Raw genomic sequence first — 20,236 nt, forward strand, 5'->3', positions numbered from 1 at the left:
AAAGATGGAGAGACAGCAGGAAGAGAGGATGATGATGATGATGATGATGATGAAAGTCAAAGTGTTGGACAAGAGCGACCACCGTGGTTTTGTTTGCATTAGAAATAGGCTTTTCTGTTATCGACTCCCTTCAAACTAATCTGCACATCTTGTGACTCGAACACTTTTAATCAAAACACCGAAGACACACAACGTCCCTGCGAGGATCTGTTGCTTCGGTGTGCGCAGATGGTGGGAAGCAGCTCTGATCCGTGATCCAGGTCAGCCGCAACTGTCCAGCAAGTCAAATGTTACAAAACGTGCCTCAGATAACCAGAAAAAAAAGAGCCTGTCGATCCCATAGTTCATTTCCTGCAACATGTTAGGACACATGTCTCCTACCTGTTGGAGTCAAAGAAGCTTCCCTGTAACTTTAACCCTTTGAAGGCAGAATCTCCAGGAAACCCACATGCTGCTCACCAACAGTGTATTTATTTTAAATATATATATATTTTTTGTATTTTATTTTTTTTTTTTACATGCATGGTTTTGATTGCAGCAGCCTCAAGTTAAGCAAAAATCATTAATGAACAAGATTAGTCAAAGCTTCAAGACACAAACTGAATTACCAAAGAAACGTGCATCATACTCACTCATTGATGAAGTGGCGAGCCAGGAGCATACCGAACAAATAGGACACCTGGTGGACATGAATGGTACTACAACCACAGACCGACTAATCGGTTAATGAATGAAGCGATCTGTTGTTGTCACACATAAACGTTTTGCTTATTTTTCTGCACACACACTGCACAACAGATTAAGATAAAAAAATAAATAAAGATAAACTGAAAGACATGGTGGGCATCTTGAATAATTTGCAAATTGGTCCCATGTCAATAGTTAGAAGAGGTCATTGAGCATGGTACATGTTTGTTTTGTGTTGTTTTATTTTATCTCTAGACTTGATGTAATAGCTTCTAATTTAGCGCGTTTGAATAAATAAATAAATAAATAAATAAATAAATAAAGATGTATATCTCCCACAGAACGTATTAAATTAAACACATTATCAATTAAATAATAAGTAAAAGGAGAGCAAACGAGCTCAAGGTCATGAGAAGTTAAGAAAAAAAATGAAAGGTTAACAACTGCTAAATTAGCAAAATTATAATTTTCCGATGCAGGATCGTCCAGGTGTCTTTGTAGAAAAGCGAATAAGTCAATAAAGACATCTTGACACATTTTCTTTCAAAGTCTATGATCAAAGAAAACAAAATCAAAGATCCCAGAATTCAACAACAACACAAAAAAAACAAAACAAACGGATGTGTAGAGGTTCGACAATTTCTCTAGAATGTTTCCTCTTTTATTCTTGTTTTGGTGTAAATTGAACCGAATATCCAGGCATGTTTTCAGTCACACATGTCCTTGCAGCTGTCAGCCAGTAGTGGGCGGTGTGCCTCCACTAATGGAAACACGGAGTTGCAGCGTTGATTACATTACTTTCTTTCTTTATTCACTAAAACTTCTGCCTGTTCGCACAATGGAGCTCGAATTAAGGACCAAACTTATTAACTTCACTGTTTTCTGAGGAATTTCAAGCTTACATAGGCCTGGTTTGTCTTTTTCTTTTTCAATTGGCACATCTTGTAAAAAAAAATAAAAAACGTATTTCATGAATATGAATTGACTCTTTGAGTTGGAGTAACGAGGAGCGTTTGATTTTTAGACGCACAGAAGAAAGTGGATGCTGCGCGCGCTCCCCCACCCCCCCGCCCGCCCACTGCGCTTAGACTAAAGAGACGTGTGGATGGATGTGGAGCGGGAGGGGTGGCCCGGACACATTTGACTCTATTTGGACTTGTCTGGTTTACACATGAACAAAGTTTTCCCCTGTTGTTTTCCTCCTCTGGTCTCCTCTCAGCTCAGTGGCGGGCTGCGTCCTCTGCAGGATGGATGCGCTCCGGACGCACACGGTGTTCTGGATGTGCGCTTCGCTCCTGCTGGGAACAGCAACGACAATCCGCAGTGAGTCCAGTCACTTTATTTACTGTTAATCTGTCTAATTAAATCATTCTCGCATTGGATAACGACTTGGGAATCTGCAAAAAAAAAAGAAGAAAAAAAAAAGTTGTTTTGCTGAATCAGCACGTGAAACTACAACTAACATGGGGATTTTCACACAGAAATATCTGACCTGAGCACATTTAAAACTTTGTGCATACTTGTAGGTTTTACTAAATTCAAGGAAATACTAGAGTATATAGAACAAATACTTACGGTATGTGTTGTTTTGACAGATGTACTAAGCATCAGCAACACTGGATATGCCCAAACTGCTTTGGAGTTCGTGCAGCTGATTGATGTATTTAACCCTAAAATATGAAAACTGCATCAACATAAACACTGTACACAGAAAACAACTGCAGGCGATAGTGTGTATTATTTAAATATACAAGCAAGTCTAATAGGTCATGTTTAGTATGCTTCTTTTTTGTTGTAAAATAATATATGATCACTTTTAAATGCTGACTAATGACATTTTACACTTTAAAATGTATGTTTTATGTCATTTGTACACACTTTACCAGGAGATTTGATTGTATATCTGGCATGCAATTGTGTGTCTTTATAAATCCACGGACGACAGAAATATATTTCCACTACACAACCTTAAATTTACACACATTACCCTATTGAGGGCTACCTTAAGGAATTAAACTGGTTCTCATGCTTTTGAATGGGGTATCAGTAGACATCCCTTTTTGTTTTTGTGGTTGAAATGTGAGTCTTTACAATGAAAAGTCTCTTTAGTTTTAGTTCCTGATGTTGTCTTCTTGTTTCCAGGCTCAAATGTCTGCACGTCCAGAGGGGCCAGCACGTGCAAGCAGTGTCTGGCTGTGCACCCCAGCTGTGCTTGGTGCCTCCAAGAGGTGGGCTCCTTTTACCACTTCACTTCCTTCAGACAATGAATTTTCTGCCCACCAGGCTGGTACCGGGTGGTACGGCTCTCTTCGGCTCTGGTTCACATAGTTGGAACACTAAAGCCACGTATGAAACTTGCACACCTCAAATGTTTTACCTCTTTTTTAAAGTTTTGTTTTTTTTATGTTTCTTTTAGTACATAAGCGGCACAAATGGAAATATTTGTGCCGCCCTGGTGCCACTGAGTGGGCTGAGTCTGTGTGACGTACATCCTGTGACTTCAGTCATATTTTCTGACACAAACTCACGAGTGCAATGATTTAATATCGAGAAACTGACAGAGTGGAGGTCGATCCACTCGGCCTTGAAGTCAGCTGTAAAGGTTTTATATGACTTTCCACAGTGAAAAAAGAAAATACTTGGACCGACTTAACTGATTGCTTCAATTGGTAACGCCCTAAATGAATCAGGTTCGTCAAAGTTAAGTTTGTGAATTAGATAAAGTTCAAGTATTACATTTTTTCAGTGCATGTCGAGCCAGACCAGCGAACCTTTCTGTGACTTCCTTTGTACATATTTCAATATTTATATCTTACCTCTCTGTATTATATTTTCTACCATTGTGGGGTTTATTTTATTAATTTTTTTTTGTCACAGCATTTCAGTGCTGCTAACACTGCGTTTTAACATTAGTAGAGAAAGACAATAAGCACTTCTATTCTATTCTATTCTATTCTATTCAGGATTTCGGTCAGGGACTTGCCGGCTCGTCTCGCTGTGATTTGAAAGCCAACCTGGTGGCGTCGGGCTGCGGCCCGTCGGCTCTGGAGTCTCCGGCCAGCAAACTGCAGGTGATGGAAGACCGGCCTCTCAGCAACAAGGCGGCCGGGGCGACTCAAGACGTCACCCAGATCAAGCCCCAGAGGCTGCACATCACCCTCCGGCCAGGTGAGGAGACGCGCAGCGGCACTCGTCGCCTCTGAGTGAACAACTTCCAAAATGTCTCCGTTGTCACGTTTTCCCAGACGACGCGAAGCGCTTCACGGTGAAGGTGCGCCAGGTGGAGGACTACCCCGTGGATCTCTACTACCTCATGGATCTCTCCTACTCCATGAACGACGACCTGTTCCGCCTGAGGACGCTGGGCAGGGGCCTGGCCGAGGCCATGAACCGCACCACCAGCAACCTGCGCATGGGCTTCGGGGCGTTCGTGGACAAGCCGCTGTCCCCTTACATGTACATCTCGCCTGAAGAGGCCGTGAAGAACCCCTGCTACAGGTAATGAGAGAAGAACGTGAACCGATTGCAGTTCTTAGTGTTATTTCCTCGCTGTTGTCGTTGTAATTGAAAACGGTTTAACAGTGTTTTGTTTTTTGTTTTTTTTTAACGCGTTGCTGATGTCAGTGACTGTTTTTATGTCAGCAAATGTGAGAAATGGCTTCATTATGCAGATGAAGTCATGTTTGCGAGGACATTTTAAACACAGAGTTCGGCCCATAATGATAAAGGTAAACCGGGAGTCACAGCACTTGTTAAAGGCTCACGGCGGCTCGCCGCCACTGCTGGCTCAGCCACTGTGAATCAGCTGCAGGTAATCTGTCCCAAAACAAGCTCCACCCGGAGGCTCCTCCGGGGGGGATTTGGTGGTTTAACGCCTCTCGGGGTCGTTTGTGTTTCTGCTCCTTCACAGCCTGTTAAGATCCAGCCAACAGGAATGTTTGGATAAAAGATAAGTGAAGAATTTGGGTTTAGTATGCAATGCTTACTGAGATTGAAGGGGGAGCATATTGGATATATATATATATATATATAACAAACTCTAAAAAAACATTCTTATCACTCTATCACTATTATTCCAAACATTTCATGTCACAGGGAGATGGAGCTGACCCTCGCTGACGTATTACATGAAATGCATTTCTTTTTAAACCGTAATTCATGGGGCACATTGATGTTCACACAATCTAAATGTTTTTATTCATGACCCGATACATGCCGTTGCCTTGTTCCCATGTTGTTCACACATCACAACATTAAAGTCTTGTTTTGTTAGCCTGTTGTTTGCTGACACCAAACAATAATGCACGTAAACTCAAAACTGTTTTAGTTGTTGTTACTGCCATCACAAACACTACACTTACTTATACATAACGTTTCCACCTTGTAGCACCGCTTTATGTATTAATCTCGCAATATGTAATAATGCAATACATTTTCAAGTCATTATGTAATAACGCCGCATTCTGTAATATTATTCTTTAACGTCTTACAGTTATTTCAAAATGTGTGTGTTCCTTTTTTTTTTTTTTTATGTAATAATTTGGTGCATTATATAATAGATATTTCCCCTTTATCTGTCGACAAGGTTCTATGTTTAATAACGAGAAGAAAGTTAAGATTCAGGTGGACTAGAATTATATGTCACTCTCTGCTTTTGCTCATGTCGTGCCAACATAGTGATGGTAGAACGCAGCTCTAAATCAGGTTGGACGTTTTAGATGACCTTTTCATTGTGGCTGGTAGATTTTTAAAGTTACGAGCCAATCAGAATTTCCACCGGCTAGATTTGCCAGATTTTGCACCCTTACCACATAATGTGGCGCAACACACCCGGACACATATATAGTTATCTAGATTATATCAGGAAAAAACGTGAGGTAAACCTTTGGTGCTCGCTGCTAAATTAAACAGGTGATCTCTCGTTTAATTGACAGCATTAATACCACCTGTCTGCCCCAGTTTGGCTACAAGCACGTTCTGACTCTGACGGAGGAGGTGGGCCGCTTCACGGAGGAAGTGAAGAAGCAGATGGTGTCGAGGAACCGCGACGCCCCGGAGGGAGGCTTTGACGCCATCATCCAGGCGGCCGTGTGCAAGGTGGAGGGACAGACCGCATGCGCACACACACATGACAATGTCATGATCACATTTGGATCAGGCAGAAAGAGTAAACTCTGGTCGGACAAACCAGATCACCAGGCCGTCGTTATGGAAAACTATTATGTATTAGTCAATCACAAGTGTGAGAAAAGTGTGCACCTGCCCGGAGTAAAAGTTAAACTAAATCCTCCATCCAAAGGTTTCATAAGATTATTTCATGCGCTGCGCTTGTCAAACAGGATCAGATCGGCTGGCGGCCCGGCGCATCCCACCTTCTGATCTTCACCTCGGACGCCAAAACTCACGTGGCTCTCGACGGTCGGCTGGCCGGAATCGTGCAGCCCAATGACGGCAAATGTCACCTCAACTCTGAGAACATGTACAGCATGTCCACCACCATGGTGCGTGTGTGTGTGTGTGTGTGTGTGTGTGTGTGTTTGTGTGTGTGTGTTTGTGTGTGTGTGTGTGTGTGAAGTATTTCAGTCATCAGTTCTCAGTCCACCACGCCGTCTGGTTTGGCTCCACAGGATTATCCGTCTCTCGCCTTGATCACGGAGAAGATGTCAGAAAACAACATCAACCTCATCTTTGCGGTCACCAACCCCGTGGTGCGCCTGTACCAGGTCAGGACATCTTCAGCACGTGTTTCAGCCGAAGCCCTCCAAACCTCGCTGGCTTTGAATGAGAGATTTTTGGATTCAACTTTGGGAGGAAAAAGGAATTTTGATTCAGACGCGCCAATTACAATCCAGAGTTTCCAAAACCGAACACACTGTTAGAGCCAGCTGCTGCTCAATATTCCCACATGTATTTTGTAATTTGGTGGTATGGACTGGAAAAACAACTATGTTTTCCATTGGTGGTACCCACTGTTGACAAGAAAAGATGAGACAGGACAAGATGAGACGGGACAAGATGAGACGGGACAAGACAGGACAGGACGAGATAAGATAAGAAAAGAAAAGATGAGATTCGACACGATACGACGAGACGAGATAAAATAAGATACGAAGATGAGACAAGATAAGATACGACAAAATGAGACGAGACGAGGGTAAATACGACCAACAGAGAGCTTCCCATAGCTGCATTAAATGTAGTAGATATAGTACTTTTGTAACAATGTAGCCATTTCACATAGATTTTGATTTTGTGTGTGTTTTTTTCTTGTATATATATTTATGGGATTTAAGTAACGTGTAGAATCATATCCAGTTTGGTATATGTATGGTGTGAATGTAGACTGGAGCTTTGAAAATTGTTCAAACAAATGAAAAAAAAAACAAGAAAACCCCCCCCCCCCTCCAAGTGGTTCAAATAATTTGATATTTCACTAAATAATTATTCATTCAAGCTGTGATTTCCGTGTCCACTGTGTGTTTGTGTCGTCGCAGAACTACAGCGAGCTGATTCCTGGAACCACAGTGGGAACGCTGTCCAACGACTCGGGCAACGTCATTCAGCTCATATTGAAGGCGTACGCTGTAAGTGACACACACACACACACACACACACACACACACACACACACACACACACACACACACACACACACACACACACACACACACACACACACACACACACACACACACACACACACACACACACACACACACACACACACACACACACACACATTCAAGGCGAGACAGTGTGTGAAGAGATGATATGTGTCTGTCGACACACACCCAGTGAGCGTGAGTCACACACTGAAGTCGACCAAATGTAGGCGACTTCTGGCTCCTTCTCCTTGTTTTGGTTTTGTCACACGGAGGTAAGCGGGTGAAAAGAAAAGAAAAAGTCTGATTTTGTAATGCCACAAATGCCAAATTTAAAAACAAAATAATCTTTCCATTGCCTGTGCCTCTCTGCTCACATCTTTTTGTCCTTGAATTAGAAAATCCGTTCCAAAGTGGAGCTGGAGCTTCAAGGCGTCCCGGAGGAGCTGTCTCTGTCTTTTAATGCCACCTGTCTGAACGGAGAGGTCATCCCCGGCCTCAAGTCCTGCTCCGGGCTCAAAGTCGGAGATACGGTCAGTCACCTACACTCGACGTTTCTCAACTCTAGAATCCCGCTAGTGAACGGACTTCATTTACAAACTGTTGGTGAGGTTGGACTCTTAAGTGTGTTTTTCACAGATACTACACTACTTGGCAGGGTTAGACGAGGCTGGCCAATGTGAAAAATACCCGACGGAAATAATCAACTAATGAAAATGAGTTGATATTGATAAAAGAAAAGTTACCGATTCCATAAATCCACGTTTGTTTTTGTTTCAAACATCTCACAGTCTAATACTTTAGTAGAGTTCGACACCATTAGAAAGGAAATGTTTGAATGACACAATACACAATTTAAAAACGTAGCTAGAACTACACTCGGTAGAGTGAATACCTTCGCTAACGGCACATTTGTCACCATGGAAACGAATGGATTAGTCTATTTGATCCACCACACCTCTCCCTCCATCATTTCTCATGGACATTTGAATTGCTTCATGTTATCACTGTTTAACACTGATGTACACCACATTTTACAATTTCCATGTGACCCCCCCCCCCCCCCCCCCCCCGACCTTTGACCCCCAAACCACTAACCAGGGTAATGACATCACTGCATCATGTGGCATGTCAGAGGATAAAGAATCGAAAACTGAACATTTTGGTGTTTGTTTGACGTCAATCAGATTAAAAATTGGCCGCGTTATGCCGACCTTGACCTTTGACCTAAACGCTCTCAATATTTAATGGGAACGTCCCCGGATAAAGACAAATCCTCCCTGAAAATTTCATGCAATAAATAGTTTTTGGGACCACGGCAACAGACGCTGATCTCCTTTGAGCTCCATGAGGTGCCTCTCTCATCCACTTCCTATGGGACGTTTGTTTGCAGTTGTTTGGGATTAATTCTGAAGCGTTTAGCCGTTAACGTCCTAAAATGTAACGGATTGGTCCTTGGATAAAGGAAACTCTTTCCTGAAGATTTCATGCAATTCAGGTCATTTTTGGGGGGAAAGTTGGTCAAATACATACATACATACATACAAACCAATGAAGTGATGAAGATTGAACCTTCTTGCCCTGCTGTTCGTTGGTGACGGTAAAAAGACTGACATTAAAAGCAGCATGTGCCGTATTATAACACAACAACCTCCTGACTGCAGAATTAATACATCAGCTACTTCCACATATTATTTTCAACCTTTCCTCTTTTGCTATAAGGAGCAGGTGATGGAAGACAGGGATCAGCTCCGTCTCTGACTCAGCTGATTTGTCCTTGTCTGCATCCTCTTTTTAAGCCGTCTTGAGTTTTATTTACTTTTTGCATTTGGCTTCTCGAGCTTTTTTGTACTTTCTCCTCACCCCAGGTGACATTTTTTGGCGTTTCTTTCTCTCTGCCTCAGCTCCTCTTTGTTATTTCCATATAAGGCTGCTTCTCCAGATGCAGTAACAGCCCACTTTTGGACATTTACCAGATATGGATGTAATACTGACTGAACAATTACCGACAGCACTTTGACTAAATACGTTTGGAGGCGGACCTCTTGTTGCTTCTCGGGGGCCGTTTCCTCCATCAGTGATTAGATAACGATGAAAAATCCCGCCGCTACACAATGAGCATCAGTATGGATGCAGCTTTAAACATGTTTATTTCACAAAAGGTGTGACAGTTAGTTTTTTTTAATCTCCTCCTTCGCTCCAGGTCTCCTTCAGTGTGGAGGCTCGAGCTCGGGGTTGCCCCAAGCAGAAAAAGAAGACCTTCATAATCAAGCCGGTGGGCTTTAAGGACTCCCTGTCCATCACCGTCGCCTTTGAGTGCGACTGCAAGTGCCAGAGCAAAGCGCAGCCCGACAGCCCCAGGTGTAGCCAGGGGAACGGCACGTACGAGTGCGGCATCTGCCTGTGCCACCCGGGCCGCCTGGGGCCGCACTGCGAGTGTGCGGAGGGCGACTACAACCCCACCGAGCAGGACCGGTGCAGCGGGCCGGCCGGAGCCATCTGCAGCGGCCGGGGCGACTGTGTGTGTGGCCAGTGTGTGTGCCACAGCAGTGACTTTGGGAAGGTCTGGGGCAAGCTGTGCGAGTGTGACGACTTCAACTGCCTCCGCTACAAAGGAGAACTCTGCTCAGGTGGGTTCAGGTCGGCGACGGCGAGAACGAGGTTGGGATTTCTTTTCAAACTCTTTTACGCAGGTTATTTTCAACACTTGACCTCCTGACGATCACGTCGACACTCGTCACAGAGGAAGTGTGTTTCAGTGCAGAGGCTGCTGGCAGTCCCTTCCACCACACTGACTCGCCTCATCTGGGAAGAATTACATAGAATAACAACCCTCCGGTGTCCCCCGTGACATGAGCTTTAACCACACGAGTGTGTGTGTGTGTGTGTGTGTGTGTGTGTGTGTGTGTGTGTGTGTGTGTGTGTGTGTGTGTGTGTGTGTGTGTGTGTGTGTGTGTGTGTGTGTGTGTGTGTGTGTGTCTGTGTGCAGCCCAGGTTGTATGTTTGTGTCACCGAGGCCAAACTTTCACACCGCAAAGTTACAAAACATGCACAAAGACTATTTTTCCGCTTGGATGGCAGATCACTCTGGATGCTCACTCTTCTGAAAGTTCCTCTGCTGCGGGTTTAATGTTCAAACTGTGGCTGTGAGTTTGTGTTTGGCGAGTGTGTGAAGTCATTGGGTCACAACACGGATGTTTGCAAGCGGGTATGAGAGGCGATTCATGGTGGGAAAGGGAGTGTGGCACTGTTTGAAAGATTTTATTCCAGCTCTGTATTTGGAAGTAACACATTTTTGTATATTAAAACAGAAATATTCCTTCCATGGATAGATTAATGGATATGAATAAATAGATAGAAGCATTGAAAGATTTATCATAGTTGAAGTTAAGAACAAAGAATAGTCACACTACTTTGTTGCACTCAAGCTTATTTAATTATATTTGTGAATTCAACTTTTTTCCAAAACTATAAATGACAGTTTCAGACTTTTAGTGTTTTGTCTTTGGATCAGAGTTAAAATAGACGCACGCACGCACGCACGCACGCACGCACGCACGCACGCACGCACGCACGCACGCACGCACGCACGCACGCACGCACGCACACACGCACACACACACATCCTTGAAATAAAAACACTCCCAGGATTGTTTTCTTCTTTAATTAAACACGAAGGTTTTGTTTATTTCTCCATCAAAAAGTCTCATTTTGACATTTTGGCAGCATGATAAAGTTTTCCTGCCAAGTGTTTGATGAAACGTCATTACACACCGTCTTTATGAGCGACTGAGTGGAAAATATTACACGTCATCCTTTGCTGTTCACGAGTGACTGAAAACATTATTGGCAACTAAGAAGCATCATTATTCATTTTAGAGGAAGAGCAAGCTCTGCTTTGACTTGAGAACAGGCTGAAACGATATGCAACGATGGAAAAGTGGAAGTAATGGGAAGCTTTAGAATAACTTTGATTTACACTACTACTACAAAATCAAAGATTATTGTTTGACCTGTGCGAGACGTTGTGAACTCCTTTCCTGTGTTCACGCTCAGCAAACGAACTCCAGAATTCCTCGATATGTAAGAAAAAAGTAAGTCTCTCCATATAAAACGAACTGATTTCCCTAAATGTCAAGCAGGGGAGTTAATGACGGGACAAGAAGAGAATAAGACTTGTTAGTAAAAACCTACATCTGCATCCTCCTGCTCCATTATGTAATCAGGACATAATTGTTTTATTGATTTTTCAATTGAGTTCTAACGCCAGGTTTTGGCAGAGACCATTTGTCTTGATTATGTCCCGAGGTGTTATAGGAGCTCATATATCACTCAAAGCCAGCCCACCTCCCCTTTGCTCTCACAGAAAAATGTTTTTCTGAACTCCCCAAAGCCCGTAGAGTAACATGAAAATACCTCTGTGCTTACTCACTGACTGCTGTGGCGTCATGAGGCTAAAAATAAACCCATGTTTGGTCAGAGAAAGAGCCGAGCGGGAGAGAATACTGGAAATCTTCTAATACGTCTTGAAAAATAGCTCATTCGGTGGTCAGACCATTGGCCTTTCGCCGCAGCGTGGGCCACGAAGGTCTGCAGTTCTGCGGTCAAGTCGTGGTGACAGTTTGTTCCTGCGTCAACTTTAATCCAGTCAGCCTGTCCAGAGCAGCTTCCCCTCTCTTTGTTTATCTGGCCATTGTGGCATTTCATGCATCGTCACTCCCGGCGACGCTCACATGCGTCCACTGACACCCCGTGCACTGAATCACACAAGAAAAGAAATAGGTCCTAATGTGCAGAAACATAAATATACATTTTTTTTGTTTTTAAATCTCTTTTAAAAAAAAAACCACTAAGATTCTTTGCATGGCACCCGCGTTGGAAAATTATACTTGTCACACTTGGAATGAACATGAACACGTTGTTCCGTTTAAAGTGTAGCTGGATTTTTAACAAGGGCAACTTGGTTGTTGGATATCTAAGAGTTTGAAGAAAACAAAGGTGCTCCTGAAGACGGAGGAAAAACCTCGAAGCTGGAAAAAAACCCGAAAACATGACAGAGGCTGGCGGTTATTCAGTCATTACCACTTAACAAGCAGCAGCCGGCGGTTTGCAAATTCATGCTGACAAACCAAATGTTGACCGAAGCCACAGAACCTTTTTTTTTTTTTTTTAATTCTAGTTAAGTTCTCTGGGTTTTTAAAGACACCTCCTTTGTGTAGCTTTAATGAATAGACAGGAAAAGCTCATACTAACATGTTATGAGGTGTCGAGAAAGATAGAAGAAAAAAAAAATGGTTGATGAGTTGCTTCTGGTCTCATTAAAACATTAAAAACAGCATAAGAAGAGATGACAGCCATCTGTAGAACCTTAGAGATGAATGAAATTATGAGTTTCCCAAAATTAAAGGAATAGTACAGCTTTATATATTTGCTCCTTTAGATATATAAGCTGCGTCGATGCACCGAGAAAACAGCATGAGAAGTTTTCGCAGTGCCAAAACGCTTTATTTTGGTAATTAATGACATTCACACAGTGACGGCGATGGCTGCCATGTACACTCAGAAAAATTATTTAATTAAAGTAAATTTTACTTAATTGAATCTGTGAAATCAACTATAAAAATTCAAGTTAGTAATTTTACACAAATGCATCGAGTATTAAAAATATTTGTTCAAAATACAAGACAACTGTGATTCTTTTGGAGGGGGGGGCATAAATAATATAAGTAATGTGAGCCAATCTTTTTAAATTCATCCACACAATTGAAAAATGATCTTGTTACATTTACTGTGTTTAATTCGGTATTTCACCAAATACTACAATACTCACAAGCCACCAAATGTCACATATATATATATATATATATAGATCGAAGATAAACTATCTATCAAACAATGACGGATATGCAAAGTGTTGCCTAACCTATTTAAATAGATCTAGTAGAATATTTTATTCAATTTGATCTTATTTCTTCACTCCCCAGGTCACGGCGTCTGCAACTGTGGCTTCTGCCAGTGTGCGCCGGACTGGCAGGGGGAGAACTGCAACTGCTCCAGGCGGACCGACACCTGCATGTCCAGCCTGGGGCTGCTGTGCAGCGGCCGGGGCCAGTGCGTCTGCGGGGCCTGCGAGTGCACCCAGCCGGGGGCCTACGGCGCCACCTGCGACAAGTGTCCCACCTGCCCGGACGCCTGCACCATGAAGAAGTGAGTCGGCGAGGGACGTCGAGGCGAGCCGAGCCGAGCGGATCCTCCTTCCAAGTGAAACTGACCGATGGCGTTGATTTTTTTCCAGGGAGTGCGTGGAGTGTAAGCACTTCAAGAGAGGCAGGCTGTTCGACGACAACACCTGCAGTCGCATCTGCAAGGACGAGATCGTGCTCGTGGAGGAACTGGGTGAGAAAGGGCGGAACCGCCGCTTCAGGCAGAAACACAAGACCTTTCATGCTTGTAGTGTTTTTAGTGAGGTAATGCTTGAAGAACTTTAAAGATGGAACTAATATCAGTTCTAACAGTCTCTCCTCACACATCTCACTTCCCAATCGTCATACATGTCTGATACGTGGTAATAAGAGGTTTGAAATGATATTTTAAGTGGGCTTTTAAACATTTTTTTGTAAATATTTTCTCTTCTGCACCTTTTTATTCAGACTGTGTCAGATTGTAAGTTTTGTTGTGGGGTGTGTTTTTTTAATTATTACTTTTGAATGACATGAAAAAAAAAGTATAAATTAATTTGAATAAAATAAATAAATTTGAATAAATTAAATTAAATAAATTAAAAATAAATTAGATAAATTCAATTAATTCAATTCAATTAATTCAATTAATTCAATTAAATAGTTTTATTAAAACACAAACAGTATAATGAAAGTGAGTGAAGTAGTAAACAAAAGCTTTTCTCAAACCCCTAAGTGTAACAGTTGTCGGATAAAGTCAGATATTTTAAATGATAAGAGCTGGAACATGTTTGCAGCCGCAGTATGATGCTAAAACTGACTTTACTGACAAACCAACATCCGCCATCTTCTGTAACTTTCGCCTGCGTGTGAAAATGTAGCATCAAGACCGATGAGCACCAAGAACAGTAAAAGGAGAATTTAATGAATGAAGTCATGAGATTTTTTTGGGAGGTGATTTTACCCGGACAAACTGTCCACTTTGTGTTTTTTTCCCTGCAGAGCTTCACGACACGAACGCGGTGAACTGCACTTACAAGGACGAGGACGACTGTATCGAGAGGTTCCAGTACTACGAGGACGCCAATGGAAAGTCCATCCTGTTTGTTGTGAAAGAGCCAGGTAAGATCGTGCAAACCTGAAAACAACTCATTCAATATTTAACTTTAAATATTTTTTCACAATAGAAAAGACTGATCCAGAAGAAAAAAACAAACACATGTTTTTGTCAACTGACAATTCTGAGTTCTGGCATCAAACTGAGTTCTGGCATTTTCATCTTTATTTATTAAATAATTATTAGAAATAAAAAAATAAAATAAAATAAATTAAAATAAATTTAATTTAATTTAATTTAATTTAATTTAATTTAATTTAATTTAATTTAATTTAATTTAATTTAATTTAATTTAATAAAAAAAAAATATATATATATATACACACATACATACATACATACATACATACATACATACATACATACATACATACATACATACATACATACATACAGCCCCCGGCTATCTCAGTTGGTAGAGCATGAGATTCTCAATCTCAAGGTAGAAGGTTCATGTCCCACGCCGGGCGCCGGGCACCACCTTCCCATGGGCTCACCACCTGCAGGAAGGTTCTTAATCGGTACAATGTGACCCGCAACCCGGAAACGGATAAGCGGGAGAAGATGGATGGATATATATATATATATATATATATATATATATATATATATATATATTTCAGGTATTAGAGACAAATTAGTCAAAAAGTGAAACTGTAGTTTCATGCCTATGCCGGATTTGCTACCCTCTTTGCCATCGTGACTTTATACAGCAGTAAATGTTAAATCACTTCAAATACCCACAGGGAAACTTCTATTAGAACTACTGCAGTACTGAGTCGTTGTTTATCCGGCTGCATATCCATATATTGGCATTAGAAATGATTCACAATGTATGAGGAAGAAATAAACAGAGTCAAAATGACAAATAAGTTCAACCTCATTAAATTACCATCATCTCTGTGTGGTTTAACTAATGATCATATTTGCCTCTCAAAAGTAGTATTTTTTCCCTCACCTGAGTACGAGCTAAAGCTTCCCTGCTGCCTGCTCTTCATCTGCTTGTTAAATGGCCTGATAGAAAGAGTGTGGGGCACTAAGACACTTTTATTGGCTACCACTGCCCGCAGAGAAAGTCCGTGCTCGGGTTTGCCTCTAATGAATGTGTGTGTGTGTAATTTAGAGACGTACCCCGCCACTCGCCTTGAACATGGGGACCCCCCGCTGTGTCAAAGAGAGCTGTAAACAGCTGCACAGCTCCTCCGGGAACCCGCTGATCTGACATATTGTCAAGAGGAAACTCAGTAAGCACAAAGAAAACCCAAAACCAGCAAAAGACTAAATATTTATCACAAAGAGAGAAGCTGGGACTTGAAACAAAGGCCCTTAAGTGATGGTGGAGATTCAGTTTTGGTTAATAATGTTAAAGGTCTGCATATGAGCTGTGATGGTAAAGGTCGGTGTATCAAGAGGGGCAGTGGAGGAGCAGGAAATGGAGCAGAGGAGGATGAAGGAGGGAGAAAGAGGAGTCCAGCTTTGATGTCGGCCGTAAAAGTCGACCCTGGTCGCCTCGCCGAGTTACTCAACGCTCCCGTGCAACTATACATGTTCGTTAACAGCCAAACACTCGAGTACAGAAAACATGAGGCACACACACACACACACACACACACACGCATAAACTGCACGCCGTCACAGGGAAAATCAATATGCATCGAGTCGATGGTGGAATTTGTCCATCTCTGAATTTCCTGACCCGTTCACGCAGATCTTGTCGCTGTGAACCGAACTCAAGATTTCCCAGATAAACGCATGATTCCGCCCTGGTGATGAAACAAAAGAACATGAACGTGAATTTTTCAGCCGTCTCTCGTTGGGCCTTCTCTAAACCGAGCCCCAATGCGGCACAGCTGTAAGAGGTTACTGTTTTCCACTTCAGCCCATCCTCCTCTTTGCTCTTTTCGGTTTTGTCGCCTTCAGTTTACCACTGTGAAGCTCCTCTCGTTGTTTTCTTCACGATATCAGATCGAATCAATCGTGCTATCATCGCGACACTAAATGCCCCGTCGGTGCTTCACACCCAAAACGTCAGAGCATTGAAATCAGGCTTCCTCTCATCTGGCTTATCCGCTCACACTTTCCTACTCGTCCAGACTGCCCCAAGGGCCCCGACGTTCTGGTGGTGCTCCTCTCGGTGGCCGGAGCCATCTTGTTCCTGGGCCTCGCCGCTCTGCTCATCTGGAAGCTGCTGGTCACCATCCACGACCGACGGGAGTTCGCCAAGTTCGAAGAGGAGCGCGCTCGTGCCAAGTGGGACACCGTGAGTGGATTTATCTTCAGGTGTTACGTCACTGTCAAACCCGAGCTCGGGGACGAGCCGCGGTTCAGGTGGAGCGGTGGTTTTCAGTGGGGGGGGGGGGAGCGCCGGGGTCTGCAACCTGCGTGACCACAAAGGAGATGTCTTCAGGGTTTTCATCAAAGGAAACAAATCGTCCAGAGATTGTCTGAAATTAAGAAAAAAAACTAAACAGGATTCAGTGTCATACCTACAAGTTAGATATATTTTATTACATTTTTATCTTTTGTGGCCATTTTTAGAGATTTGTTTTCAGGGATTTTGTGTTTCTAATTGTTGGAGGAGTTTGAGCAATACCTGTATTTTTTTTTTTAATTTTCCCTCTTTTTTTCCCCATATTTTTCTTTTCTTTTCTTTTTTTCTTTTATAATCAATTTTCTTTTCTTTTTTCCCCCCTTTTTTTTCTCTTTTTTTCCTTTTTCTTTTCTTTATGGTTTTTGGATTTTTTCTTAATTTCTTTTCTCTCTTCATAATTCTTTTCTTTTTCATTTTTTACTTTTTCTTTTCTTTATCATTCTTTTCTTTTTTCTTTTTAATTCTTTTTAATTCTTTTTTTCTTTTTGCTCTTTTTTAATTTTTCTTTTTTTTTCTTTTTTTTTCTTTATCATTTTTTTTTTTTTTTAGTTTTTATATATCTTTTTTTTCTTTTTTTCTTTTAATTTCTCTTCCATTCTCTTCGGGGTTTAGAGTTTTTTCATTTTAGCAATTCTATCTATTCTGGCTGTTTCAGCTGTTTCGCCGTATTTTGATCCGGGACATTAGACCAGTTTAGAAAATCAGCGTGGAATGCAAATAAAACAAACATGAAAACAAGATGTTTATTCACAAATAATATTCTGTAAGTTTCATGGAGCCGCTACAAGGAGGGCTGAAGAGCCACGTGGTTGCAGATCTTCTTGCAAAGCATGTCCAGCCTGAGAGTCACTTCCTGATTCAGACAGAATTGTTGGGTTTAATTTGGTAGATCTACTTAAAAATCATCAACACTGTTCAGATCTGTGTAACACATTAACACACACACACACACACACACATACAACAGGCCACACACGCAGCCCCACACTGCTGTTGTCTGAAGATGGTTTTTATTATGTTTATGGCGTGCTGTTACCGCGAGCAGAACAAAAGGCAGCCAACGGAAGGGCTGGGTTTAAATGAGCGAACACGTTAATGGGCCTCCTCGTGGCCTCGAAACACCAAAAACCCCAAAGGCCCGAAAACCACAGAGAACCACAGCGGGCTTGGCGTGTTCGTTAAAAAAAAAAAAAACCAAAGTGAAAACTCAAACCACATGTTCAGAGCAACGCGCTTCACCCACAAGGTGACAAGAGAGGAAATATCGGTGATGAAATTGAAATAGAATTAATAAAGAAAGCCTGTATTTTGGTCCGGTTAAACTCACGTGATTCTTTCTTTGTGTTGTGACAAACAGGGGCACAATCCTCTTTACAAGGGAGCGACGTCCACCTTCACCAACATCACGTACAGAGGAAAAGACTGACGGGCGACGACCAGGAATGAAGGATGAAATAACGGACTCATACCATCCTTTGTGCGAACCAATCATGTGCAGGCTTCTACTGTCACAAGACAATGATTATCCAATATTTCTTTGTAAATATGTAGAATTGATTCCAAGGACATACTTTATCAGGGTTTTGATGAATCGGATATTTGTGAAATTGACTGAAGTCAGTTTTTTGTTGTTGAGGTTTTGTTCACCCAAACACATGCTGAGGTGTAGATTCTGCCCGTTTCACAGAATGATGTGCACAAATATACTCGGAAAAGCCCATATTAACATTTCTCAACAGCTTCGATTTACACACATTCACACACTTTTCTTACACTTTCGCTCGTTGGCTTTTCTCTCTAGCAGACACACACTTAAACATTTTCACCTGAAACATAAAAACACGGGAACTTTTCTTAATTAATAATTAATATTCCAAATTAAAAACCACAGTGCCTTTTCACATGTATATTGTCATACGTTGACCAAACAATTAAAGTATTAACAGAATAAAATTAAGTAAGGGCGGTATCTAGAGTTCGACGTAGATTAGTATGACTGCCACAAAACACTCCTTGTTTGGAAAAGAAACCAGTGAAAAAACCTTTTTGGGATCATAAGACTTTGCATTTTTAGTACTGCGACGTCCTTCACATGCAGCGGTGGTAAATATGATTTATCTGCATTCAAAGATGAGATAAGAATCATCAGCCACGGCAGGTTCTGACTGTTACCATATATTTATTGGCAAAAACACAAAGCTATACGCATGATTTTGTTTTGTTTTTTCACCAATGAGTCCAAGCAGGAGGATGTATGTATATATGGACATGTGCTGAGTAATCTTGGGAGTCCGTGGAGGAAGTGCAGGACAGATACTGTCATGTTAAACCTTTTCACAGTGTTGAGCTTTTCCTGTTGGTGAGACTGAGCAGCAAAGATAAACTGTCTTTATTCCTGTCAAGCGACATCCTGCAGATATAATGCGGTTTGTTGTATTTAAAAGTTGCTTTAGTTGTGCTGGACTTGTACGTGACCGTGTTTATGTCCTTTGTCGAGACTGAAAATATAAAAGCTGTAATTTGTTGAGATTCTTTCTAATGTGCTTATCTTTTCCAAAGACATAAAATAACTTTATTTTGCTTTCTTTGTGCTGGAGTGGTTTGCCCAATCGACGTAGAAGATGACTTGATTGATGTATATTACATTTGGATACCAATAAATTGATTTTGGGGGTAAATTATTGTTTTAAGTAATAATCATGCATACATGACAACTTCCTGATGATGGATACTGAAAACCTGACAAAGTGAGTATCCGCTAACAATCTCGTGGGGACGATCAGAATGTTTTTATTTCCTTTCAAGATGCTTTAAGTTTCCATCCTCAAGTCACATTGATTATATCAAACTTTTGTCATAACCCAAAAATGAAAGTCTAGGCGTGGACAGAAATGTCTGTATTCATAAACTAACACATGTTTTATATATTCAACATTTTAAATTCGTTTACAGACATGAGAAAAAGACTCAAGTGAGAAGTACTTGCTTCTCCTCAGTGGTAGCTGTTATACGTGTGTCTGTTACTGGGCTGCTGAAGCTTTGTGAATCCACGCATGACCTTTTCAGAGCGACACACTACTGCCATCTCCTGGACATCAGCTGCAAGTGAAGTTTTGATGGCCTTTGAAGTGACATTGAAAAGATTAGAAATCAATAATGAGTCTCCAACCTGTGGCTCTTTAGCCCTTCCGTCGTGGCTCCCTGAAGCTTTCACAAAATTATTTGTGAATAAACATTTAATCTTATTTTCAGCTTATTTAAACACCAGTCATTTTCAAAT

The 20,236-nt window shown here is 41.6% G+C and overlaps 1 protein-coding gene across 1 annotated transcript; it reads left to right on the forward strand.

Annotated features, from left to right (window-relative positions):
* Positions 1–1,773: 1,773 nt before the first annotated feature.
* Positions 1,774–19,631, forward strand: LOC308114361 (integrin beta-3-like). The gene is made up of 15 exons (XM_080471187.1): positions 1,774–2,010; positions 2,830–2,915; positions 3,651–3,855; positions 3,933–4,185; positions 5,622–5,784; positions 6,027–6,188; positions 6,315–6,410; positions 7,182–7,271; positions 7,688–7,822; positions 9,493–9,919; positions 13,274–13,496; positions 13,585–13,685; positions 14,471–14,590; positions 16,679–16,845; positions 18,314–19,631. Exons 1-15 carry the CDS (start codon positions 1,935–1,937, stop codon positions 18,380–18,382), a joined length of 2,373 nt encoding a protein of 790 aa, XP_080327313.1. The 5' UTR covers positions 1,774–1,934; the 3' UTR covers positions 18,383–19,631.
* The last annotated feature ends 605 nt before the right edge of the window (positions 19,632–20,236 follow it).

The sequence above is a fragment of the Lipophrys pholis genome (genome assembly GCF_963383615.2).
Source record: "Lipophrys pholis genome assembly, chromosome: 1".
In the NCBI taxonomy this organism is placed as follows: Eukaryota; Metazoa; Chordata; class Actinopteri; order Blenniiformes; family Blenniidae; genus Lipophrys; species Lipophrys pholis.